The following is a 27,503-nucleotide window of genomic DNA, read 5'->3' on the forward strand; positions in this document are numbered from 1 at the left end:
CATTAGTTTTATTATTGTATATTTTTATATCCTTGAAGAAGTCTTGTAGAGATGAAACGCGCCGCGTTGGCTATGATGGCTATGATTTTGTGCTGTGTTTTTAACTAATCGAATGAAACATCACCTATTAAATATAAAATAAAAGAAGAACGTTTTTCATAATAGAAGTCTCTTTCTTGGGAGTTTATCTTTTTTCATTATGAATGACAATGACTTTGAGAATTACAAATTGTATTACATTACTTATGACAATCTAAAATATGGGTATGTGCTGAGCTCTTTTGAATCTTGCATTTTTTGTTGTCCAAAATTTTAGGGGACTATGGAGGTCAGGTTCCCAGCTCTTGCACTGCCATTGTCTGCCCATACTTCATAGAACTATATATGTACCAGTGCAGGTCTAGGGTGCCTTTACCTTTTATCTTGTGTAAACCTATAAAATAGTTGTGTCCTTCTGTCTCATGAATCCGAGATCTTCTAGGGCCATCAGGCACTCCCAGGAAGGTGTCTGCTAGGTAAAGAACATTTTGCTACAGGAAGAGAGGGTAAAGGAAGTGATTGTCGCGGAAGTTCTGCCATGAAAAGCAGTGACAGCAAAAGGAAATGATGATCCAAATTATGATGGGGAAACCGATGATGCAATAAGCGATGGTACATGAGGTGATGGTGCTTGGAGTCAGTGAAGGAAAGATTAATCTTGAAGGTTATTGCTTGAATGTACATTATAGTAACTCATTGGGCCAGGTTAGCAATTGTTTTTTTGTTTTTTTCGGCATGAAGAGGCCTAGATATGATGTGGAGGATGTGAGCTTCAATTCTTCTGACTACAGTCTTTTCATCTAGGGTGTCTATTTGGGAAAATTTCAGACATGCTGTAGGGCGACCTATCAAATTCTCTGTGTCAAAGCCCCGCCAATATGGGCCTGGTTCACCAAGGTAAATATTTATGTTTGTGTATGTTTATGCCTTTTCAGTATTCACAAAACTGCATTTAATAGTAAGTTTATGTGTGCGGAGACTCCGCAATGGGACGGAGAATTACGCACATAAAAAGATAGACCTGCCTTTTTATGTACGGAGTTCTCCACCCAACTGCGGAGTCTCGGCACTCATAAACTCACTATTAAAAGGCAGTTTTGTGGCTACTGAAAAAGCTTAAACTTACACAAACCTGTAAGTTTACCCTTCTGAATCGGGCCCTGTATATCTTTTTTTCTGTTGTAATGTCTCTGCCTTGAGCACCATATGTTGTTCTTGCCATTAGTAACGCTCGGTGGCCATCTTTATTAAGGGCATGACAGCAGGCATGCTTCTACTTCTTACGTAGCTTACCTTCTTTTGGATCTAATTTAATGTGCCAAAAAGATATATAATCGACTTAACCTTTACAGATATAACAAGGGATTTCTCCAGGGCAACAATCTGATTTCCATATCATGTTTTGCCTTTTTTTTGTGGAATTTCTGATGAATCTGTGTCTGACTGTAAAAGCTACATAAGGGCAAAACTATCCCTCATCAAAACACTGCTGAATTGTTTACATTTCAGAGCATTAATTGGGTTGGAAACACTTAATAGCGCCTAAAATTCCAACTAAATTCGTTGCATCTTAGCTAACCTATTAGAAATTCACTCAGGTTACATTTGGTCCTGTGCATGCTCACAGACTTTGCATTTGAGGACACAAACTTTTCTGTCAGTCTAGTTCTGTGGGCAAAACCAGTGGGCCTTTAGCACAGATCAACTACTTTGAAGTTTTCAATTGACAGCAGAAGTTTGCCACTGAAAAGTAGTTCACCATTACAGAGATCTGGGCCGTGGCCATAAACAGTTGGTTATTGTGGGGTGGCTACAGGGCAGCTGTTGATTTCAGCGCCAAGCAGCGTGGGAGTCGGTGTTTCAGAAAGTGTATTGACCTGCGTGAGAAACCTATAACTTTACCAGACAACAATTACTGTACTGTAAACAAAAAGCAGCCACATAAATGTGTTTCCAAATATTCTATTCTATGTAAAGTAATAGGGTAAAGCAATTACAACTATGAAAATTAATGAGTAGATGAAAAGTTAAAACACATTTTCCTTGTAAAACTAATGTTTTCATTTAAAAGAAGTACCAACTTTCAATCGTTATTTATAAAATCATAGCAAAGGCTGAATTAACTGATGTAGACAATATTTAAAGCACAAAAACGAAATACAATGTTTTATACGCTCCATCTCCAAGTGATATAATCTGACTGAAATACTTTGTTTCATACCATACAATACAACATAATAGGGCCTTTTCACGAAAGCAATTAAAATTATATAAAGCAGTTGCTCTCTAGTTTCTAAACAAACATCCAAACTGGGAATAAAACAGGAATATTCCCGTAATGTTTTTATGCAATTTGTACAAAAAGGAAGGCTGCTGCCTCTTTCCACTTTTACTAATATATGGTTGGATGTTTCTAGGTCAGTTCCCAAAGGCATTTCAGAGTACGTAAAAGTACGCATTAATAGTTTTATGAATCACCCGCAGAACTTTTACTCAATCAGAAAGGAGAAGCAATTTCAGAACATATACGAGTGAATCACCGAAGGTGAATCCCCTTTTTTGGAGAACAGACTTTACATTAACCAAATAAGTTCCCAAATATTGGAGGTGGTTGGTGAAGTACCAAGTGGAGGGAAAAGAGCACAGTTATTGACACAAAGAGAAAAAAGGAAATGGATTGATATCTTGGATACTTTACACCCATATAGGATGAATTAACTGAGGATTTTACAAGTACCTAAAGAAAGATCCAATTTCATGAACAGGCATTTTGCTTCTGGGGTACTTGCTAAGACTACAAACCATAAGCAGACTTTAGACAGGAAATGTGTAACTATATAAAGGTTCAGGAATGCAGGCAACTGCAATTGGCTAAACATGCTGAGAAATGGGAATAACGAATGATTGCATGGAAACTGGTTATACCATAAATAAGGACTGTATGTACATCTCTCATGCAGTTTTGAATACATGACATCACAAAGGAACCCTATAGATATAGATATAAAGATTTAGAGTAATTGTTCATGATTTTGCTTTGATTTGTAGTTGAAGTGCAGATCAATTTGGCAACATTGATTAAGTCGTCCTGAAGGAGGTACATTTTATGTTACGAACTGTGTTGACCAGTACATAACTATATCGCTGAAATGTGTAAAATTAAAAGAATATAATTATCTAATGGATACATTGAATGGTATGACCTTCAGTACTTTGAGAACTATATAACAAAATTGATGTAATATATAAAACTAAAATTAAATGAGAAATGATGGCTAATTTGAATGATACATGAAGAAAAGCATATCATTCAAAATGAGGGTATACTTTTTATTAAAAAATAGGCATGCTTTTGAAGAAAGAAACGGATTCCGGGCCCGATTCACAAAGAGCCTTCTCACTGGTGGCAGAGGCCCCGCAATCATAACGGTGGCCCTCACAATGGGGGCGTGACCTCGGCATTGCTATTGCGGAGGTCCCACCATGAGTTCTGGCCACTCGTACTATGGGGCTTCTGTCATGAGTGCGGCGGTCCTTTGTGAATCGAGCCTGCAGTGTTTAGTAAACAGATCATAGACATGCTTCAAATCCAAAGTGAACTCATCATACTGGACTGTGCTGCAAATATTCACATTTGTTTAGGATTCCAAGCAGGATGAAAACCATGGACAATAGTCTACTACAACACATGCCTTCTCCTGCAACCATTCAACTTATGTTGAATTAAAATGCGCTGTTCACATTCTAGAAGTAGAAATATTAGAAGAAAAGAGCAGGGACCACGTTGGCCCTGAACCAAATGTCACTGCACCCCGTTACTCCGCTACAGTGTATGCTTGCCTGTATTTCTTGCACTTTGGAAAGTTATCTGCTGCCTCACAGGACCCGTCTCCAATGTACCCCAATGGAACAAATGCAATACAAATGAATGGATGATGACGCAAAGAGATAAGGGAAAAGAGAAAAAGACAGAAGATCTAAGGCCAGTAGAGGAAGGGAAAGATAGCCAAGGAGACAGGGGACGAGGCATTGACCTCATACTAATGTTTCCCTTTCTTTGTTTTTCAGGGAGTATCTCTCTCAAGGTAAGTTTTCCACCCTCTTTTCATCTCTCTCAGAGAAGTTTGAATTTTAGCCTCGTATCTCACTGCAAAAGATAGAGTGCGCGGTATTGTGATTAGATACTATTGAAGGTGGTCACATTGATCAACATGGCCATAAAACGAAAAATTATACATGATCGAATTGGCCAATATGCGTCTTGGTTGCACTAGACCAATGATCAGGGGACGGATCTTTGTTACAGTAATCCCAAATGGAGGGGGCCAGTGTTGCTGGTGGAGCATGGGTGGGCAGCAGTTTTAGAGGAAGAGGAAGCAGAGCCAATGATTGGGCTTGGGTGAGGTAGGTTGTGAGCTTGTCCCTGAATTGCATGATCCTGTACTGTGGGTTATGGACCTCCTGGTGAAGGTCATTCCACAGTGGGAGTGCTCTGGCAAAGAAGTGTAGATCTGCCCCTTTTTAGTTTTGACTTAATTCCGCTTGTGAATATAATGTTAATACATGCAGGAAGGGTCCATGGGGAAGTGTGTGTAGAACTGCCCTCATTGTTTGAGAATGAGAGGCGTGCAAGTGTCATGCTGCGAAATGGAGTTTTCACTCCCACGTGCTAATTCACTTCCTGCCATTTTCTTTGCCACTGCCAGTCCACTGGAAGCGATTACTGTATTTGTCCAGAGAGCACTATGGGACACACATTTATTTTGATAGCTAACTGGTCTATATCAGTGCATTAAATTGCTCTTTGCTTGGTATTAGAGTGAACGTTTTAATGGAAGCAGTGGCCAGCGAGTAAAATAAGCGGCAGATACATGGGCACGGTAAAAGAATTAAAAACAATTTGTGTTGTGGTTGCAATTAGCAAAAGCCTTTAACTCGTGTAAAAGCAGAATCATAAAAATAGGACACCTGAAACACCAAATGTACATTTAGGATAGCAGAATAACTCAAATGAATGTGTAGCTTTTACTTTTATTTCTTTATCTTGGGGAAAGCCAAGATGCATTTATTTAATAAAAAATAGGACTCTGAAAAGAAGTACTTTTATAGCGAACTGGCTCTATGTACTTTTATAGCGAACTGGTGCCATGTATGTTTTTTAAACATCTGTTTATTGGGTTTTTTAATAGAATTGACTCATACAGTACCGGGGTCAGGCTCACAGGTCAGGCAGCATACGGTTCACAATCAACGACATAGCAAATCAGGCACTGAGACATCATGGACAGTGATATATCAAATCAAATCAAATCAAACAGCAAATGTGAAGCGCAGCACTGTCGCCCCTAGGGGTATCTGGGGGCTGTGTCTCGGTCGAAGAGCCAGGTCTTGAAGTCTACCAGCGAGGGGGCTGTACAGAGCTGGAGGGGAAGGTCGTTCCAGGTCTTGGCAACGATGTAGGAGAAGGTGCGGCCACTGCTGCAGCTGCGACACAGATGCGGGGGTGGTGAGGGCGAGTGAAGAGGAGTGCAGGTGTCTAGAGGATTGGTGGAAGTTGAGTCGCTGGTTGATGAAGACAGGTTGTAGGTCGTGAAGGGCTTTGCAGGCTGCATGAGGCTCTTCAACTGGCATCTCTTCTGGATGGGGAGCTAGTGGCGTTCTCTCAGGTGGGGAGGTCCATTATGAGCCTGGCTGCAGCGTTCTGTATGGTCTGGAGTCTTCTGAGGAGCTGAGTGGAGATGCTGGTGTAGAGGGCTCCAACTGGCAGGCTACAGTCTTCGTTAATGTAGGATGCAATGCTATACATGGTTTCAGGGGGGGTGCTGGTCCGGGAGAAAAACCAATGCACGCGCCAGTGCTTGCCACAGGTCGAGATCATCTGGCAACTTATCAGTGTAGGAAAGTACCTCTTTTGGATGTGGTTAGCTCCCACTTTTTGGCTGGAACATGATGTAATTTCGACTGAGAGACCCTCTACGACAATGGGCCCTGCCTGTCTTTTCTCCCACCGTCTGCCGTCGGGCCAGCACAGGCCGTGAGTCTCACTGTCCTCCCTAAAGTCGCACGGTCCTGGTGCAGTGAAGACCTTGGTCCTCCTTGCCTCGCGGATGTCTGGCTCCCAGGCTGCAATGCAGCGCCCCTCACTTCCACTGACTGCAGCTCCACCTAACTCCTGGACGGGCACCTACAGCGGTCCAGCAGTGCCAAGCAAGCCCCCAGAAGCAGCATATACGTTCTTGCTTTACTTCTTTCAGTAGAGTAGGCCTCAGCCAAGCCCGTGTGGCAGATCTGGCCCAGGCACCGCCGACGGCGGCATCAAAGGGAATTTTTATGCCTTCAAGACACACAGCTGCATTTGTGCATAGGTTGTTTAAATTTCGACTATGATGCCTCTGTTTTGTGGCAAAAATTGTTCAGGATTTGATGGCCGGCTAGAGAGCTGCCACAGAGTGCGTCTCTACAGCATGGTGGCTAGGCCACAACCCATCTGGCTCAATGTATGCTTGTCATTGTGGTTTTGACCCTGACTGTTCAAGTATGGAAACTGTGCCTTCTATGAGTTGTAGCGTTCATGTGCTTTAATAAACAAATGCATTTGATTCAAAGTATTTGTAATAGAAAAGTTAAGGGCTAGTTACAGAACATTTTGAAGAAGATGGAGCGATTTGGTAAACCTATGTGTGTCAATATGTTAGCATATAAAAATTGAGACACTGAAGTACTTGCTAGATGTATATGACAGTAGAAAGAGGGTTGAAGTTTCCATTAATAAGTTGAATCTCTCAAAGGAGTTGCAAAGGATTGCGTAAGTATTGACACCAAACCTTCCTTTACCACAAACTTAATTTTGTCAACGAAGCAAATATATATATACTGCTCATGAAGCCATTCATGCATTCATCTTTCATTCTGGCCGTTCATCCTTTGTTCCTGTATGTGTGCCTGGTTGTGTGCTGTCTGACCATATCTCTTGCGTGGGATTGTATGTGTGCCCTTATGTTTATTGTCTGTGTGTGTCAGACACTGCTAGCTTGTGAACATTGGTACCTTGCTCTCCCTAAGGTACTGAACATCTAAAATCTGCTATTCCTAGCTCTCTGTCAGGCCATAACTCTCACACTGTTTGCCCCCACTTGAGTTAAAGCTTTTACTCTCTCATGCTCCCTTCTCCCATGCAGCCTATTTTCTCCTCCTGCTCCTTCTTTCACACCTGACACCTACAGATGAAATAGAAGAAGCGAAGATGGAGTCAGTGAGAGGATCTCTTTGTGAGCCCACTTCCCCCACCTGTCTGCCTATGCACAGGATGACCCTCTCCCAGGTATTGATGTTTGGTAACACTAGAACAGTATGGTGTCTTACCAATGATCATAAACTCTACAGTCCAAATACAGTTATCATATATGTCCACCGCACCACCCTTGCTAGGGCACAAAATTATAAATGAATAGGTGATCCTTCCCGGAAGTTCCACTGTAAAAAACAAATCTTCGTTTTTTCCAAAAAAAACACAATTTATGCAATTCCTAGGATTGGGATAGCGCTCAAATGTCACTCAATCAATATTGTTCTAAGCTCAGTCCAGTCCATCAATTGTTTCCCTTAACTATGATCATAATGATCATCGAAGAATATCAGCCATACATATACATTCAGTTTCCAAAGACTTTATTGTTTTTCTTTATTAAAATTCAGCCTTCAGCTAACGTGTTTTTCGTTTGTACAGAACCTTCTCAAGGAGCAAGTCACTTCCTCCCAAAATCCCATAGACATAAAATGTATTCAGATGAATAGTTTACAGTATATATAGTATATATGCATCCTCCCGAGCGGGTGTCCCAAGTTACTTCCCTAGCGTATTTAAGTTGTAAGGTTCTCTGGAGTTGGTGTGCAAATTCATACATTCACACATTGTAATCTAATGAAGCATTTTTTAAATAAAAACTTTAAACATGTCTTTGGGTCTTTTTTTAACAATTTCAGGCCATAATGTACAGCCATAGAACCTCAACTAGCACTCACAAAGTGAGCTGGCAAGAGCTGCAAATTCCTTTTTCAAATTGAGTGATCCTGTTTCCACATGGGGCACCCACAACATGGAAATCATTGGGGGCCACTGGGTTAGCCCCAACGCCCTGTGACCTCTGCCGTCTCCCCAACCAGAGCCCTTTGTGGGTACTGGCAGGGGTTAGTTTCTTTCCTTTGCTCCCACCTGGGTGAAAGCAGATTCTTTCTAAAAAATTCATCCCTGAGGGATGGAGCCCTATGGGGCCTTAAAGAGGCTCAGAGAGGTGGGGCCACCTGCCTATCTTCACAACAATTATACTGACCCCAGGGGGTGGGGTCCCTGGGACTCAACAGGCTCAGGCAGGGGGCTGCATGCTCCCTCCCCAAAACAAACATTGCTCCGCCTCCCTGGGCATATGCCTACCCAGCTCCTCTATATGTTTGTTTGATTCTCTTACTAGGACAAGGAACTGAGTCACGGAGTCCTAAAATGACCACCTCCACATTTTGGTTGATATAGTGGCAGTCAATCAGATCTTATATTTAGATCGGTTTGCTCCGTGGATCCTCCTTGAGTGATATATACAAACATTTCTAACCTTCATTTCTCAAAAACTACAAGTGATTTACACCAAACCACAAAAAGCACACTTTCTGGACTAAGATCTAGTTTTCTACCAAATTTGATGTCATTTTGTGTCTAATTTTGGTATGGAAAATTGCATGGGGAAACAGATCTCCCCATTCTTCTCGGGCCTCCCACTTGACAGATCACTCCAAAACTTCCCAGCAAGTAGCTGAAGTGGATGCACTTTTATTTTAAACCTTTTGTGAAGATTCGTCAAACAGTATATATAAATATATATATATATATATATATATATATATATATATATATATATATATATATATATATATATATATATATATATATATATATATATATTCACAGAAAAAACCATAGGTTTCACACCAGTTATAGTTAGATGGAAATTTTACTGACATAAAACCATTGAAATTCCCACGTTATAGTTAGTTGGACTCACTATAACTTGCGCGTGTAATGCACTGCTGATGACGTCACATATTACATCACTCATGACATGGTCAGTGACATCACTCATGACATCACTGATGACACCATCCAGTGAATGTGTGTCTTTCTGAAAAATAAATATGTTTTATATATGTATATGTAAAGGTCGATGGAAGAATAAATGTTTAAATAAGTGTTTTAATGAATGTTTAAAAAAAAATTGATTGGTTAACTGGCTTATTAAGTGTATCTTAGTGAATACATATATTAGCGAGTAATGTTTAAATATTTAAATATATGTATCAGTGTTTCACTTTGTGCATGCGTTGGTGAGTAGCTACATGTGTGTGTATATGGGTTATTAGATGTTTTTTTAGTATCAGTATGAGTCTCTGTATGGTTTAGTGGGGGTATTACTTAGCACATAGATGCATCAATGACTGACTCACTGTTTGTATGTGTTTTGAAGACAGCATATGTGCAGGACTGCATGGGTGGATGAGTGTATATGTGTGTGTTAGTGAGTGAATGACTGTCTCAATAGTATCTTTATCAGTAACTACATATGTTTTAATCTAGTATATGTGAGTATTGGTGTTTATAAGTGAGTATATGTGAGATTGTAAGAGTTCCTGTTTAAATAAGTATGTTTTTCTATAAGTGATTGTTTAAGAGAGTAAGTATGTGTAGTTTTCCTAGAAGTAAGGTGGTAGTGTGTGTATAGTTGTATATGGAAATAAATGAATGTTCAATAGTTTATTTGCATGTGTGAGTATGTGTGTGAGTAACTTTTGGATGACTGTCGGTGTGTTACAAGATGTATAGGTGTATCACTACATATGATGAGTGAGTATATGTATGAGTGACTATATAAAACTATAAAACTGTTGGTGAATGAGTGGATGTATATATAGAAGGTGGTATTACTGAATTGGTTGTTGTAACTGGTATGGATAACTCCATTTTTTTGAAAATGTTAATTTCTATTTTCGAATATGTGTTTTAGGGTTACATTACACTGAAAGGAGGTCTGTCACTCTGTCACAAAGATGGTGTCATCAGTGATGTCATGACTGATGTCACTGACCATGTCATGAGTGATGTAATATGTGACGTCATCAGCAGTGCATTACACGTGCAAGTTATAGTGAGTCCAACTAACTATAACGTGGGAATTTCAATGGTTTTATGTCAGTAAAATTTCCCTCTAACTATAACTGGTGTGAAACCTATGGTTTTTTCTGTGAATTTAATAGGTTTTTTAAATGCTAATTCCTAACTATAACTGGTGTGAAACCTATGTTTTTTTCAGTGAATTTCATAGGTTTTTTAAATGCTAATTCCTAACTATATATAAGGCCCCAAACCTATGTTTTTTTCTTTGAATTTCAAAATTTGGTTAATAGCAAATGTCTATAGCTATGAAATGTAATATTTTTGAAAATGATTGAATCCTATATTTTATTTGTATTTAAAACAATTTTTTAATGTTTTTTTTAATTTTTGACCCTGGAGCGCTCCCGGGGCGCGCCCCGGTGAGCGCCCCGGAGAGCGTAGTCATTTGAAGCGCCCCGCTGCACGAACCGGGAAGCGCCCCGTTAGCGCCAATGTCACGATCGAAAAAAACATCGTGACGCGTCGCGTAAGCATGACGTATCGCGTAGTCGCGTGATGCGTCTTATGGCGCGTCACGTAAGCGCGACGTATCGCGTTGCCGCGCGATGTGTCTTATGACGCGCTGTGTAAACGCACCCGGAAGCGCTCCACGGTGCGGCCCGGTGCGCATAACGTAAGCGCGCCGGAGCGCGTAACGTAAGCGCATCGGGTCATGTGACCTGAAAATAACACTTTTCATTGGTTCTCATCATTTTTTTTCTCCAAATGATGAAAGCCCCCTCCTTTTTTCCTCATTCTAACTTTCTTCATTGAGAGAGCAAGAGCTACTTTTGATCAGTGCAATGGCATCACTTGTAGCTGCAGCAGGTGCACCCCCACCACCACCACCACCACCAACACCAAGAAAAGAAGGTCCACCACCAATGTTCCCTCTAATTTCTTTCCTCTGTGTGCGGCAGTGTAAGATCTATGTGCGCTGCAACCAAGGCTGTGTGCGCCAATAACCAGACGTGCGTGTGGGTGCAGTGCCAAATAGCACTCCAAACTTTTGCTTAAAAAAGTGAAAAGACTGTGCATTTCTACACATACAGATCCACGTGAATGGTGTTAAAGCAGGTTTGAAACCATCCTACATAGCAATTTGAAATCTTGGCAGCTATGTCGCTGCATTTCTTTTCTTAATAGAGCTGGGCTGCGGGGTGATTGTGTGCATTTTTTCAAGTTTTCATGTTAATTTCAGCTCATGGTGGGTGCTGCGATAAACATGAAAACTTTAACAAATGCTCTCTTTGAGCAGTAAAAATAAGGTTATATTAACGTTATTATAATTTTACTTTTCGCAGTTTCAGGGCTGGGTTAGGATAGCGCTGCATCAGGCTCTCGACTAACTCATTTTAATGCTAGTGTCCGCATCACCGCATTAAAATGCATTTGCATTTGTCACGCATTCTCGCGCCCCTCTGACAATACTGCAATTGAGCGGTACAAAAGGGGGTGGCGATGGACGGAGCATCTGAATCAATCAAACACTCACACCCAGTCAAAAGATCTGGGTTTAATCCATCACCGTTCTTTAGCCCACTGTGCCACCCCAGTTCAGACATGACTATATTCAAATCAGTCTGACCCTGTGCCTCATGGGAACAGTTCAGCCCGAACTGCCAAGCCATGTCTTCCCTGGACCGGAAACAAGCTTCCGAGGACCGGTTTCTGGCATTCCAGCCGTCTTCAGCCCGGCTTGCTTGAATCCAGTGGCAAAGTGAGCAAGGGACTCACGTCTGAGCATACCCTGCCACACTTATGGTGGCCAAAAGCGGTACAAAAGGGGGTGGTGATGGACGGAGCATCTGAATCAATCAAACACACACACCCAGTCAAAAGATCTGGGTTTAATCCATCACCGTTCTTTAGCCCACTCTGCCACCCCAGTTCAGACATGGCTATATGCAAATCAGTCTGACCCTGTGCCTCATGGGAACAGTCCAGCCTGAACTGCCAAGCCATGTCTTCCCTGGACCGGAAACAAGCTTCCGAGGACCGGTTTCTGGCATTCCAGCCGTCTTCAGCCCGGCTTGCTTGAATCCAGTGGCAAAGTGAGCAAGAGACTCACGTCGGAGCATACCCTGCCACACTTATGGCGGCCAAAAGCGGTACAAAAGGGGGTGGTGATGGACGGAGCATCTGAATCAATCAAACACTCACACCCAGTCAAAAGATCTGGGTTTAATCCATCACCGTTCTTTAGCCCACTCTGCCACCCCAGTTCAGACATGGCGATATGCAAATCAGTCTGACCCTGTGCCTCATGGGAACAGTCCAGCCCGAACTGCCAAGCCATGTCTTCCCTGGACCGGAAACAAGCTTCCGAGGACCGGTTTCTGGCATTACAGCCGTCTTCAGCCCGGCTTGCTTGAATCCAGTGGCAAAGTGAGCAAGGGACTCACGTCTGAGCATACCCTGCCACACTTATGGCGGCCAAAGCGGTACAAAAGGGGGTGGTGATGGAGCAAGACCACTGACTCATTGTCAGTGAAATTGCTCTCCCACCCTCGCAGCTCCACCATTAAGTGAGGCGCCCCTGCCCCTGCACTCTTGAGTGTTAGTGATCGAGGCCCTCTTCCACCCGCAGGTTTCCCTGCGCCTCATGCCTGGTGGTCCAGTGGACCTCTGTCTCCTTTCTCTCACTCTGCTCCTTCACTCGCTTTTCTATCCTTTCTAGCTTTCACCTTTCTGAATCTCTGCTCTTTTGTGCCTTATTTCTGCCCATTTTCCCTTTCTCTCCCTCTGCTCCTTCACTCGTTTTCACTCGTTTTTCACTCGTTTTTCTACCCTTTCTATCTTTCACCTTTCTGCACTTCTGCTCTTTTGTGCCTTATTTCTGCCCATTTTCCCTTTCTCTCCCTCTGCTCCTTCACTCGTTTTCACTCGTTTTTCTACACTTTCCATCTTTCATCTTTATGCCCTTTTCTGCATCTCTGCTCTTTTGTGCCTTCTGCTTATTTTCCCTTTTTTCTTTATCCCTTCTTTCCTCCCTTTACCTTTCCCCGCCTCTGCTGCCCCCGTGGCCCCTCCCCCCCCAGCGCGACCGGCCCAATCCAGCTCCTCTCCCCGTCTCCCAGCTGTCCAGCCCTCCCCGACCCCTACTTAATGGTGGCCACTGCGGGGACAGGCGAGCAAGACCACTGACTCATTCTCAGTGAAATTGCTCTCCCACCCTAGCAGCTCCACCATTAAGTGAGGCGCCCCTGCCCCTGCACTCTTGAGTGTTAGTGATCGAAGCCCTCCTCCACCCGCAGGTTTCCCTGCGCCTCATCCCTGGTGGTCCAGTGGACCTCTGTCTCCTTTCTCTCACTCTGCTCCTTCACTCGTTTTTCTATCCGTTCTATCTTTCACCTTTCTGCATCTCTGCTCTTTTGTGCCTTATTTCTGCCCATTTTCCCTTTCTCTCCCTCTGCTCCTTCACTCGTTTTCACTCGTTTTTCTACCCTTTCTATTTTTCACCTTTCTACACCTCTGCTCTTTTGTGCCTTATTTCTGCCCATTTTCCCTTTCTCTCCCTCTGCTCCTTCACTCGTTTTCACTCGTTTTTCTACACTTTCCATCTTTCATCTTTCTGCCCTTTTCTGCATCTCTGCTCTTTTGTGCTTTATTTCTGCTTATTTTCCCTTTTTTCTTTATCCCTTCTTTCCTCCCTTTACCTTTCCCCGCCGCTGCTGCCCCCGTGGCCCCTCCCCCCCCCCCAGCGCGACCGGCCCAATCCAGCTCCTCTCCCCGCCTCCCAGCTGTCCAGCCCTCCCCGACCCCTACTTAATGGCGGCCACTGCGCGGCCGCGGGCTGCGAGCGCGCCGAAGGTGCACCGAAGGCGCGTCAAAGGCAAGCGCGTCTGCGCCCGTCCGCGACCAGCACCAGGAACCCTGGACCTTCGCCCCGCCAACGCTACGACCCAGCAGCACTCCACGCTCTCAACCCAGGCTGCAACAACAACTGCAAGCTAGCATCACCAGCCGACACCCATGGACCCTTCAGCTGTCTCCGCTGCCGGCACACCTGCAGCACCGCCAAGAACACGGATCCAGCACAACCCGCCCACAAGAACACAACCAAACCGAAGACCCTGCAATGCATCCTCCTCAACGTCCGATCCCTCCACAAACACGCCACAGAAATCTGGGACCTCCTCGACAGCACCACCCCGGACATAGCATTCTTCACCAAAACCTGCACAAACGCCACCTCGGGACCGGACATCGCCATCGCCATCCCCCCAAGGATACAAGATCTCCAGGAAGGACCGCCCCACCCACCCAGGAGGAGTAATCGCCATCGTCCACAAATCCAGCCTCCGCCTGAGCAGACTCCCTGGCGAGTCCACAAAACTGATGGAACACCTTCACTTCAAGATACTGGTCAGCCCCACCGCCACCCTCCGAGGAACCCTCATCTACCGACCCCCTGGACCCCGCGGACCCTTCGCCAACTCCATCACGGACATTATCTCCCCGCAGGCCATCGCATCCACCAACTTCACCTGCTGGGAGACCTCAACTTCCACCTCGACAATCAAATGGACCCCAACACCACATGCCTCCTGGACAACCTCCACAACATTGGACTCTGCCAGATCGTGACCGAGCCCACGCACTCAGCAGGACACACCCTCGACCCCCTCTTCACTACAGGAAACTCCATCACCTTCAGCCACACCACCAAACTCCTGAACTCCCATGGACCGACCATCGTTGCGTCCACTTCACCTTCAGAACACCCACCATCCACAGACACCAGCACCTGCTTCCACAAAGAAACTGGACCAAAATAACCGACGACCAGCTCACCTCCTCACTCATCAACTCCACCCCAACCATCGCGGAAAACGACGACCCCAACACCGCAGCCCGAACCCTGCATAAATGGATCTCGGACAGCACCAACACCATAGCCCCCCTCAAGAAAAACAACAATACCCGTGCCAAGAAAGGCCTGGAGAAACACCAAATCCACAGAAGCCCACAACAACTTCAGAGCCGCCACCAACGCCCACCATCAACTCATCAGAGAAACGAGGAAAAAAGCGATTGAAAACAGAATCTCCACCCACGCACACAACAGCAAGGAACTCTTCAGCATCATCAACGAGTTCGCCCAACCCACCAACGAGTCTACCGACATCCCTCCCTCACAAGACCTCTCCGACAAACTCAGCACCTTTTTCCACCACAAAATCAAGAGCATCTACGACAACTTCGACGAAGACAACCAACACACTGAACCCTCACCAACCACCCCCGACACCCGGAAACCAGCGATTGATGACTGGACAGCCCTCACCATCGAAGACACACTGAAGACAATGAAGTCAATCCACTCAGGGGCCCCCACGGACCCCTGCCCCCACCACATCTTCAACAGAGCCGCCGACACCATCGCACCCATGCTCCGCCACACCATCAACCGCTCCCTGGCGACCGCCTCGTTCCCCGGCGACTGGAAACACGCCGAGGTCAACCCCCTCCTAAAGAAACCCTCAGCGGACCCCACCGACCTCAAAAACTACAGACCCATCTCCCTGCTCCCCTTCCCAGCGAAAGTCATCGAGAAAGCCATCAACAGCCAACTCGCCACATTCATTGAAGAACACAACATCCTCGACTCCTCCCAATCCGGCTTCAGAAAAAACCACAGTACGGAAACTGCCCTCCTCGCCGCAACAGACGACATCCGCACCCAACTGGACAAAGGAGAAACAGTAGCCCTCATCCTCCTAGACCTATCAGCGACGTTCGACACAGTCTCCCACCGCACCCTAATACGCAGACTCTACGACGCAGGAATCCAGGACAAGGCCCTCGACTGGATCTGCTCCTTCCTCTCCGGCAGGACGCAACGGGTCAGACTCCCCCCTTTCCTCTCAGACCCCACACCTACCACCTGCGGAGTCCCCCAGGGCTCCTCCCTCAGCCCGACGCTCTTCAACGTCTACATGGCTCCCCCATCGTCAGAACCTACGGACTCAACATCGTGTCATACGCAGACGACACCCAGCTCATCCTCTCCCTATCCAACAAGCCCAACACCGCCAGACGCAACTTTCGGAAAGGCATGGAAGCCGTCGCCAAATGGATGAAAAACAGCTGCCTACCACTAAACACCAACAAAACAGAAGTACTCATCATGGGCTCAAACCCCGACGCCTGGAGCGACACCTGGTGGCCCACCGCCCTCGGAAACCTGCCTACCCCCACAGACCACGCACGCAACCTGGGAATCATCCTGGACTTCGAGCTCAAAATGGACCGCCAGATCAACTCTGTCTCATCTTCCTGCTTCCACACCCTCCGCCTCCTTCGTAAGACCTGCAAATGGATCCCCCTCGAACACCGAAAGACAGCCACTCACGCCCTGGTCACCAGCAGACTCGACTACGGCAACACACTCTACGCCGGAATAAACAAAAACCTCATCCGCAAGCTACAGAACATCCAGAACGCCGCCCAAGACTGGTCCTCAACCTGCCAAAACACTGCCACATCTCCCAGCACCTGCGCACACTCCACTGGCTCCCCGTCGAGGCGAGAATCACCTTTAAGATGCTCACCCACGCACACAAGGCCCTCCATGGCACCGGGCCAGCATCCCTGAACAGCCGGCTCAAATTCCACGCACCCCAAAGGACCCTACGATCAGCCCAGCTCTCCTACGCCGTGGTCCCCCGCACCAGAAAGACCAGATCGGGAGGCCGCTCCTTCTCCTTCCTCGCGGCCAAAGCATGGAACGCCCTTCCGCTCCACCTCAGACAGACAAGATCGCTCCCCATCTTCGAAAGAAACCTCAAAACCTGGCTCTTCAACAGACCCCCTCCTTGATGGAATGGAACCTGCACCCCCTCCCCCACCCCTAGCGCCTTGAGACCCTTACGGGTGAGTAGTTGCGCTTTAACAAACTCCTGATTGATTGATCTGAATAAATCCAACACTCACACCCAGTCAAAATATCTGGGTTTAATCCATCACCGTTCTTTAGCCCACTCTTCCACCCCAGTACAGACATGTCTATATGCAAATCAGTCTGACACTGTGCCTCATGGGAACAGTCCAGCCCGAACTGCCAAGCCATGTCTTCCCTGGACGGGAAACAAGTTTCCGAGGACCGGTTTCTGGCATTCCAGTTTTTGAGCCCGGCTTGCTTGAATCCAGTGGCAAAGTGAGCAAGGGACTCACGTCTGAGCATACCCTGCCACATTTATGGCGGCCAAAAGCGGTACAAAATGGGGTGGTGTGGCAGGGTATGCTCAGACGTGAGTCCCTTGCTCACTTTGACACTGGTATCAAGCAAGCCGGGCTGAAGACGGCTGGAATGCCAGAAACCGGTCCTCGGAAGCTTGTTTCCGGTCCAGGGAAGACATGGCTTTGCAGTTCGGGCTGGACTGTTCCCATGAGGCACAGGGTCAGACTGATTTGCATATAGCCATGTCTGAACTGGGGTGGCAGAGTGGGCTAAAGAACGGTGATGGATTAAACCCAGATCTTTTGACTGGGTGTGAGTGTTTGATTGATTCAGATGCTCCGTCCATCGCCACCCCCTTTTGTACCGCTTTTGGCCATCATAAGTGTGGCAGGGTATGCTCAGACGTGAGTCCCTTGCTCACTTTGCCACTGGATTCAAGCAAGCCGGGCTGAAGACGGCTGGAATGCCAGAAACCGGTCCTCGGAAGCTTATTTCCGGTCCAGGGAAGACATGGCTTGGCAGTTCGGGCTGGACTGTTCCCATGAGGCACAGGGTCAGACTGTTTCGCATATAGCCATGTCTGAACTGGGGTGGCAGAGTGGGCTAAAGAACGGTGATGGATTAAACCCAGATCTTTTGACTGGGTGTGAGTGTTTGATTAATTCAGATGCTCCGTCCATCGCCACCCCCTTTTGTAATACTGCAATTGAGGCACACTGCCAATGAGGCAGCACCAGCAGGCTGAAATTGTCTAACATATAAGAGCATGCAACTGCGTCATCAAATTTAAAATGCTATACATCTGAGATAGAATATTCATGAACAGCGTGGAGCAGGCAGGCCAGAATTTAACAAATCAATTAGCCGTGCCCCAACCAGCCTTCCTGTGAGTCTGCTCTGGGGGTACCAGCCGTTACGTGGGTGATCCATGGAGCGGGTCTTGCCTGCTTATTTCCCACAATCATACCACCCTTTTGGTGACCAGAAGCACACACATGCTTCGAAGATTAGACACACCGGTGGGTGGTAGCTACACCAATGACATAATAATCCAGCAGTGACAAGGTGATCAGTCAACCTTTGCAAAGGGCCGTCCACTTCGTAGAAACACTAGTCAAATGTTTTAGTAACATTTGATCCGTTTGAGCTACAAACAATTTTTTAGTTAAAATCCTCAATTTATGCAGCAGATGATGCATTATGCGGTAAATATTGCAGAACCAGAATTATGTAGAAAACATTTGCAAACTAGGATATTTTGCCATTCATGCTTCAACTGCTCTTGTTGAAATACGAAGGACAAGTGCTGATGACAGAAAATCTAGGGCTCGGAGACAAATGGTTTGTGCTTCCACTTTTAAGCTTATGCAGTGGCGGCTGGTGCTTTTATAAAGTGGTGAGGCAGAAAACTTTTAGTTGAATTTAAAGTGCGATAGAGCGCAGCGATTGAGCTTGAAACAACCATGGAGACGGGGTTACTATGAGACTAATAATCAGTTTGGTACTATTTCACAAGAAAAATATAGAAAAAATGGGTGCAAATGGTGCATTTTCCCCATATATTTCACGAAACTTTGCAAAAATGTATTAAAATATGCAAATGACCTCACAAAGACTCACCACTCTCCCTATACTCATGCAGACACATCGCTCCTCTCACCCTGTGTTCACAGATGCACAACGCTTTGCTCAGCCTACACTCACATGAACATACCCTTCTCCCTGCTCTCACTAGCGTACACCATTCACTGAGTGCATTCACATACCTCCTACAGTATACTCATAGTAACACAACTCACTGTACGCGCACACAGACACATCGCTCACCCTGCACCCCAGCACTCACCCCAGCTCTTACAGAGGCACACTAATGAACCTCCACACACTCACGCACAAAGGGACGTCCTTCGCCTTGCGCTCATACAGTGGACTTGCATAATTCGCCCTGGAGGCACAAAAGCACACAACTCACCCTGAACTCGTACAGTCACATATCGTACTTTGCAGTCACACGGGCACTTCACTCACCCTGCATTCATACAGTCACATTACTCTGTATTCACCCTGCACGCACACAGAGGCCCCAAGGTTGCAGCTCCAGTCCAGCCAAGTGCTCTTCCTGTGGTGTGTTGGTAAGGGTTGTTGTTGTGTAGGCCCTCAGAGGAACAGTTGGGCTGCAGGAGTTTGGAAGTCCACGCTGATGGCTACTCTTCAGAAGTGCAAGTTAAGGGTAGAGAATGCATATCTTCTGCAGACTGGATGCCTCCCTTCCCTTCTGACACAGCAGGATCCTGAGCCTTTGGAGATAAGGCGAGGAAGTAAAAGCAAGGCTTTAACTATCTAGGGCATATCACTTGACTCACTTGTTTGTGGATGATAGTTGTGCACAAATGTGTGCCATCATTAACTTTACTCAGCTATGCACATTTCCCCCCTAATATCAATGTTTTACAGATCTGCAAATGTCCTACAGTATCTGTCTTTCCAGTGAGCCCATTTCTCTCCCAGTATGTCTAGTCTTACAGATGTCGATATGTTTTTCGGCATTAATTTGACAGCGGTGCACATTTTCTCCATTATTACTGTTCTACAGATATGCATTTCTCCCCATTAGTACTGTCTTAGACAGCTGCCCAATGTTCGTGCAGTATTGCTATCGTATTCATGATTGTCTATCTCAGTATGTAATATTTAGAGGTGTGCCTTTCTCCCCAGTGTTAGCATTTTACAGCCGTGCACATTTTCTCTTGAATGGAGTTTTTGATGATGTGCACATTTCTCCCCCGTTATGCTCTTTGCTGATGGGCACAGTTCTTCCTCAGTATAAATGTCTACACGGGTGAATACCACCCCCGGATTGGAAACAGGGCGGGGCAGGAGTCAAACAATATCCAGAGGTTCTGTCATTTTCAACTTTTCTTGCTGCGGAGAGTGGCGCTTCCTCCCTTCCCAATCCCAAGCCCTCCGTCCTCATTCAAGCTAAACTATTTTTTAAAGGTGATATCCATTTTTTCAAACAGTTTGAACACATTTCCAATGACAAAAGCGCAAACACCCCTATACTAACATTGTGGATCTTGGTTACCAACTTTTCTATGAATTTTATTTTGTAAAATTATGGGTAACAGAAGAGTCCATGGTCACTCGTCCATTAAAGAGGCAAATTAGGTGGTTTGGGAAGCGAGTTGCAACGATTCCCTCCTCCTATTACGTTTCACAATAAGTTGCAAGTTGTGTAAAGAATTCACATTCTTATGTGAAAGACTGAATGCCGTTCCAAAGCGGTACAAAAAACAGGCAATACTGCAGTTTCCGTTAAAATCCTTGAGTATTTCCTTTGAATGTCCCACATAATGGCAAAGCACGGAATCATATAAAACTCCACACTCCTGTAAGACCTGCCACAATGCCACTGAGAAGTGCCATGCTATAGCCCATGTGAAAAGAATGTCCTGTCATTCGTCTGAACTTTGCCGGCGACAGAGGTGTTGGTGGAAACATTCCGGGCTGAAAGAAATCAAAGTAGGTCACGGTCCCAGAGAAGCTGCAACACGACAGTCAGGCTGTCAGGGACAGCACCAGCAGACTCCAGAAGCCCAAGAAATGAGTTTCCATTCCCTCTTCATTCTTTGTCTTCTCGGATGGCAGCTCTTTCAGGAAAACAAAGAAAACGCAAGAATGAAGGCCAGACCAGCCACAAGTATCAAGCAACATCTTGTAATTGATGCCTTTTTTTAAGCTTGGTTGCAGAAGGCTTGCCATCACAGTGTCATCCTAACTCCTATCCCTTGCGTCATATGGAATGTCCACACACTATTTAGTGCACGTCACATGACGCTCATGTCATTTTGTCAGCTTTTCTTTATATCCTTTCCCTCCCGCTGCTGACGGGCTTTATTAATTCAATAAATACTTACTTCAAACTATCGACATTGGTGTTATTTGTATTAACACACACTGACAGTAGTCTCGCTGGCCACCTCTTTCACGGGTGGGTGAGGCGACGGGCTGGGGGAACTCATTGGTGGTTAATAGGTCCTCTCTAAAAGGCGTAGGTGTGGAAAAAGCCACATCGGGATCCGAGCTTCGGTGCACCTGTTGCCACATAGAGCCTCCTCTGCTCTCCTCAAGCGTCATTCCAGATATCAGGATGCATCGGTTACCCCCTCGTCTTGTGCTCCTAGTGAGGGCCATGTCTTACTCGGACAGGTTGCAAGATCAAACAACTACAAAACACAGATGTCAAGTTCGAGGCTCTCGCCACAATTTGCAGATAGGGGCACACTGCGCATCACGATAATCACTTTATTTCTATTTACATGTACATTGCCCAGGCCGTTGGTCCGCGAATATGTTGCCTGGTCCCTGGAAGCAAATGATGCGTTTGTATGCTTGCTGTATTTCTTCCCTTAATAGAGCTGGGCTGCGGGGTGATTGTGCGCCTTTGTTAACGTGTTCATATTAATGGCAGCGCCATTCATGAGCTGCAATTAACATGAAACCTTTAAAAAAGGCACTCCATAACCCCGCAGCCCAGCTCTATTAAGAGAAGAAATGCAGCAAGTCTACAAACACAGCGTGTGCTTTTAGGTGATTCTAAAAGCACACGCTGTGTTTGGTGCTGCATTTCTTTTGTTTTCTAGAGTGTGGCTGCAGGGCCGATTGTGTGCTTTTTTTAAAAAGCATTCACGTTAATCGCAGCTCCTTATGGGCTCTCCAATTGACACAAATACTCAAACAAAAGCTGGGAATGAGCCACACTCTAGAAAACAGAAGAAATTTAGCAAGTGCTCCCTCTCCGGAGCACTTCCTAAATGCCTAATCCTACGCGAGATCGAAATGCCCGTTTTTTGCGCTGCAGGGTGGCGCGAATGCTATCGGATGTGTGTGCGCGCCACACACACAGCACTGCACGCTCTGGGGCACTGACGTGCGCGCCCGCACAGGCGCGCAGGTTCGAGGGAACACTGTCCACCACCACAGTTCCTTAGAGGAGAAGAAGAAGAGGAGGAAGAAGAAGAAGAGGAGGAGGAGGAACAACCAAGGCGCTTCCTGCCTAAAGAACCAAGGCAAAGGCACGTTAAAGTGCACTTTATTTGGCAATTCTTTTCATTCCCTGAAGGCCAGAAAAAGGTGAACGCCCCCAAAGTCACCTGTCTAATTTGTGGCAGAGTCCTCTCCAGGGGCAATCCCAAAACAAAATATTCAATTGGTAATTTTACCATGATCCGCCACACGGAGAGGTGGCATCCCAATAACTTACTTCAGGCTGAAGTACAGGAACTTCAGAACAACCCACCCCCTGTGGCCAGCACCTCCTCTACTGAAGACTCACTTTCTGGTCCTGAAGGACGCCAAATTGTGCCAAATATACAACAAAAATTTGGCACCATAAAAATAGTTTGCATTTTCTGTGGCAAAACGTTATGTTATGGTGAACTTAGTGTCACCTTAAAAAATAATGCTGTGGACAACCACCAAATAGTTTTTTGTAATTTTCTCCCTGAGTGTACTGGGGTAGCTCAGACGTGGGTCCCAGAGCCTCCACACCACTGGAGTCAAGCTAGCCGGGCTGATGAGAGGTGTTACCTCGAAACCGGTCCGGTCCTCGGATGCTTGATTCCGGTCTGGGAAAGATATGGCTGTTGTAGTTTGGACTGGACTGTTCCCATGGGGCACAGGGTCAGAGCTGATTTGCATAATGCCATTATCTGACCCAGGGTGGTGTGGAGTGCAAAAAACGATGGATTTAGGCCCAGATCCTTGTACTGGGGTGAATGTAAGACATTGATCTACATTCTGTCCATCAAATTGTGTTTTGTAATTTTCTCCCTGAGTGTACTGGGGTAGCTCAGACGTGGGTCTCAGAGCCTCCACACCACTGGAGTCAAGCTAGCCGGGCTGATGAGAGGTGTTACCTCGAAACCGGTCCGGTCCTCGGATGCTTGATTCCGGTCTGGGAAAGATATGGCTTTTGTAGTTCGGACTGGACTGTTCCCATGGGGCACAGGGTCAGAGCTGATTTGCATAATGCCATTATCTGACCCAGGGTGGTGTGGAGTGCAAAAAACGATGGATTTAGGCCCAGATCCTTGTACTGGGGTGAATGTAAGACATTGATCTACATTCTGTCCATCAAATTGTTTTTTGTAATTTTCTCCCTGAGTGTACTGGGGTAGCTCAGACGTGGGTCCCAGAGCCTCCACACCACTGGAGTCAAACTAGCCGGGCTGATGAGAGGTGTTACCTCGAAACCGGTCCGGTCCTCGGATGCTTGATTCCGGTCTGGGAAAGATATGGCTGTTGTAGTTCGGACTGGACTGTTCCCATGGGGCACAGGGTCAGAGCTGATTTGCATAATGCCATTATCTGACCCAGGGTGGTGTGGAGTGCAAAAAACGATGGATTTAGGCCCAGATCCTTGTACTGGGGTGAATGTAAGACATTGATCTACATTCTGTCCATCAAATTGTTTTTTGTAATTTTCTCCCTGAGTGTACTGGGGTAGCTCAGACGTGGGTCCCAGAGCCTCCACACCACTGGAGTCAAGCTAGCCGGGCTGATGAGAGGTGTTACCTCGAAACCGGTCCGGTCCTCGGATGCTTGATTCCGGTCTGGGAAAGATATGGCTGTTGTAGTTCTGACTGGACTGTTCCCATGGGGCACAGGGTCAGAGCTGATTTGCATAATGCCATTATCTGACCCAGGGTGGTGTGGAGTGCAAAAAACGATGGATTTAGGCCCAGATCCTTGTACTGGGGTGAATGTAAGACATTGATCTACATTCTGTCCATCAAATTTTTTTTTGTAATTTTCTCCCTGAGTGTACTGGGGTAGCTCAGACGTGGGTCCCAGAGCCTCCACACCACTGGAGTCAAGCTAGCCGGGCTGATGAGAGGTGTTACCTCGAAACCGGTCCGGTCCTCGGATGCTTGATTCCGGTCTGGGAAAGATATGGCTGTTGTAGTTCGGACTGGACTGTTCCCATGGGGCACAGGGTCAGAGCTGATTTGCATAATGCCATTATCTGACCCAGGATGATGTGGAGTGCAAAAAACGATGGATTTAGGCCCAGATCCTTGTACTGGGGTGAATGTAAGACATTGATCTACATTCTGTCCATCAAATAGTTTTTTGTAATTTTCTCCCTGAGTGTACTGGGGTAGCTCAGACGTGGGTCCCAGAGCCTCCACACCACTGGAGTCAAGCTAGCCGGGCTGATGAGAGGTGTTACCTCGAAACCGGTCCGGTCCTCGGATGCTTGATTCCGGTCTGGGAAAGATATGGCTGTTGTAGTTCGGACTGGACTGTTCCCATGGGGCACAGGGTCAGAGCTGATTTGCATAATGCCATTATCTGACCCAGGGTGGTGTGGAGTGCAAAAAACGATGGATTTAGGCCCAGATCCTTGTACTGGGGTGAATGTAAGACATTGATCTACATTCTGTCCATCAAATTGTTTTTTGTAATTTTCAAGTGGACAACCACCAATGCAGCAAGAAAAGGAAGCAGTAATTCTTTTCTTTTTTTTTGCTCCTGCTGAGCCACAATTGTTGAGCCATTTCCAATTCCCTGTTTTTTGTTTGTTCCCTTAAAAAACACAAAAAATATATAAAATTGTTCAAAAATACAAAAAAAATGTTCAGAAAAATAATAAAAAAAATAAAAAACAACAAAAATAATTAAAAAAAGTTCTTTTCAGAACTACCTCCCATTTATAAAATATTGCTAAAAATTTTAAACTCTGCCATTCTTTTTTCTCTTTTGTGCGCTTCCCGGTGCGCTCCCCGGTGCGGGTACCGGGTGCTCCCCCCGCGCAAATCGAACAAAAAAATTATTTTTTTTTGCCCCGCGTGACCCTATTATAGCCCCCACATCAAACCTAGGGGGTCGGGGGGTCTACCCTGCCCCCTTATGGTCATTTCCCCCTTTTTTTTGCCACCTCTTGTGTCTCGATCCTACCGAGACACAAGATGGCGGCCGCTCCGGACTGTTTCGAATGTTTACAGACACCCGAGAGCCAATCAGCTTACCGTGCGCACCTCGCGTGGCGCGCCCGGAGTGCTCCCGGTGCGCGTACCGGGGCGCGCCTATAGATATATATATATTTTTTTAACATAAATTACTCAAAATTCACTGGAGCACATATCTTGAGACATAGCAAAGGCACATCGGGCTACCAGTCCCTTCAATTTTGCCAAGTTTGGTGGTAATCCATTCAGCCGTTCGGGCTAAAAGTGAGTTCGACCACCCTATGGAAATTAACATGGGGAAAACACGTTCTGGGACCCCCCTTTTATCACGGCCCCCCCTTGACGAATCCCCCCGAAACTTTCAAGGAAGGACCGGAGCTCCGCGAGGCAAATTTGAGGAAGTTTCCAGGCAGATTCATCAACCGGCGCCAAAGTTATTCCAAATAGAATTTTGAGATTTTGCATTGAAAAAAATCCTAACTATAACTACCTACTGGCGAACGCCAGTAGGTAATATATATATATATATATATATATATATATATATATATATATATATATATATATATATATATATATATATATATATATATATATATATATATATATATATATATCCGAGCTCCTGGGGGTGTCCATATTTAAGCATCACTCAAACACGGTTAGTTTGACCCCCTTGCCAACTTTATTGGTACACAGGCAGCTTCCTTCGGTGTTCTCTGGCTTACGACCAAAGCCTGGCGCTTTTCGTTATGCAACTTCCTCAGAGGCACAAACAACCGTGTTCGAGTGATGCTTAAATATGGACACCCCCAGGAGCATAGATGTATACGCGGCTGTCCAGTCACGAAGCATGCACCACCCCAGAACTGCAGGGGGCCGCGTAGTCTTAACATGGACTGCAAAGTGGAGCACGGTTCCTTGGATTTAACAGAGCACCTTCCCTCGGGGCTCATGAAGAGCTTTTATTGGGCGAACAACATATAGAGGCATCTTTTAACGGACCACATGTCCCACAAACCTTTACGTACAGTCTCATTATGAGCAGCTGCATATCAGCGTGCGATGTATTTATATGAGGAGGTGTGGCCCGCGTTGCTTCTTTCGACCGACGAGCCTCTTAGGAAGTAGCATAACGAAATGTGTTAGGTTTTGGTCCTAAGCCAGAGGACACCGAAGGAAGCTGCCTGTGTACCAATAAAGTTGGCAAGGGGGACAAACTAACTGTGTTCGAGTGATGCTTAAATATGGACACCCCCATTGGGCCTCGCATCTGGCTGCGGTGAACCACATTGTTTATGGACTTCCGGAGATCCAGGCTATGCTATGGACCTGGGTCAGGCCTGGGGGGGGGGGGGGTGGGGGGGGTGATGGAGAGAGCTCTGTATTCCAGGCCCGGGAGGATTCCATTTACTGGCCCAACTGCGCATGCGATCCAGCTGTGGCACGCAGCTAATAAAGGTCTGGGGTGGGAAGACAAATTGACGCTAGCCACTCCCCTCCTAAACTCTGAGAAGCTGGGTAGTCTGTGGAAATCGAAGGGGTTTGACAGATGGGATCGTATTGGAATTGCTCAAATAAAAGATGTATGGGGGAAGATACGGTGCACACCTTTGAGTTCCTCAAACAACAATATAGTTTACACGATAACGAATATTATCGATATCGACAAGTGAGGCATGCCCTACTCACTCACATCCCTAAAGGTACGGTGCTCCCGGAGACATCGCTCCTGGAGGACCGAGTACTGGACGGATTTATTCCCCATAAAACCATTTCCCTCATATACTGGAAACTGACCAATAACATGGAAAACCCACTGGTGCGGCTTAGAGCTCAATGAAGTTCGGACGGGTTAGAACTAGATGATGAGGATTGGGCAGAGGCGGTCTCCTCCCCAAAGGTGGTTGCCATACAGATGCAACTTTGACTGGTGCAACTGAAAATACTTTATAGATCCTATATAACTGGACCCCGTTTGGTACGAATGGGACGAGCTGTAAGCGGAGAGTGCAGGAGAAAGTGTGGGGAAGTCGGCACTCTAATGCATACTCTCTGGCATTGTGTCGAGATACAGTTGTATTGGCCAAAGATCCATGATGAGCTG

The 27,503-nt window shown here is 46.0% G+C and overlaps 1 protein-coding gene, 1 long non-coding RNA gene and 1 pseudogene across 2 annotated transcripts in view; 2 read left to right on the forward strand and 1 right to left on the reverse strand.

Moving 5' to 3' along the window:
- The window catches only part of LOC147679807 (uncharacterized), a 582,063-nt gene that overhangs the window by 224,890 nt on the left and 329,670 nt on the right, over nucleotides 1–27,503 (forward strand). Inside the window, exon 14 of the mRNA XM_086943363.1 lies at nucleotides 4,108–4,124. Coding sequence (XP_086799489.1) covers nucleotides 4,108–4,124 — 17 coding nt within the window. The remainder of the gene's footprint in view (nucleotides 1–4,107; nucleotides 4,125–27,503) is intronic.
- Nucleotides 10,466–25,946, forward strand: LOC147679808 (uncharacterized). Its single transcript, XR_015301013.1, has 3 exons — nucleotides 10,466–11,123; nucleotides 22,407–22,846; nucleotides 24,901–25,946. It is a non-coding gene; the product is annotated as an uncharacterized LOC147679808 (long non-coding RNA).
- On the reverse strand, nucleotides 20,793–21,617 carry LOC147679809 (ADP-ribosylation factor-like protein 6-interacting protein 6; annotated as a pseudogene).

The sequence above is a fragment of the Lissotriton vulgaris genome, chromosome 11 (assembly GCF_964263255.1).
Source record: "Lissotriton vulgaris chromosome 11, aLisVul1.2, whole genome shotgun sequence".
NCBI classification, from domain to species: Eukaryota; Metazoa; Chordata; class Amphibia; order Caudata; family Salamandridae; genus Lissotriton; species Lissotriton vulgaris.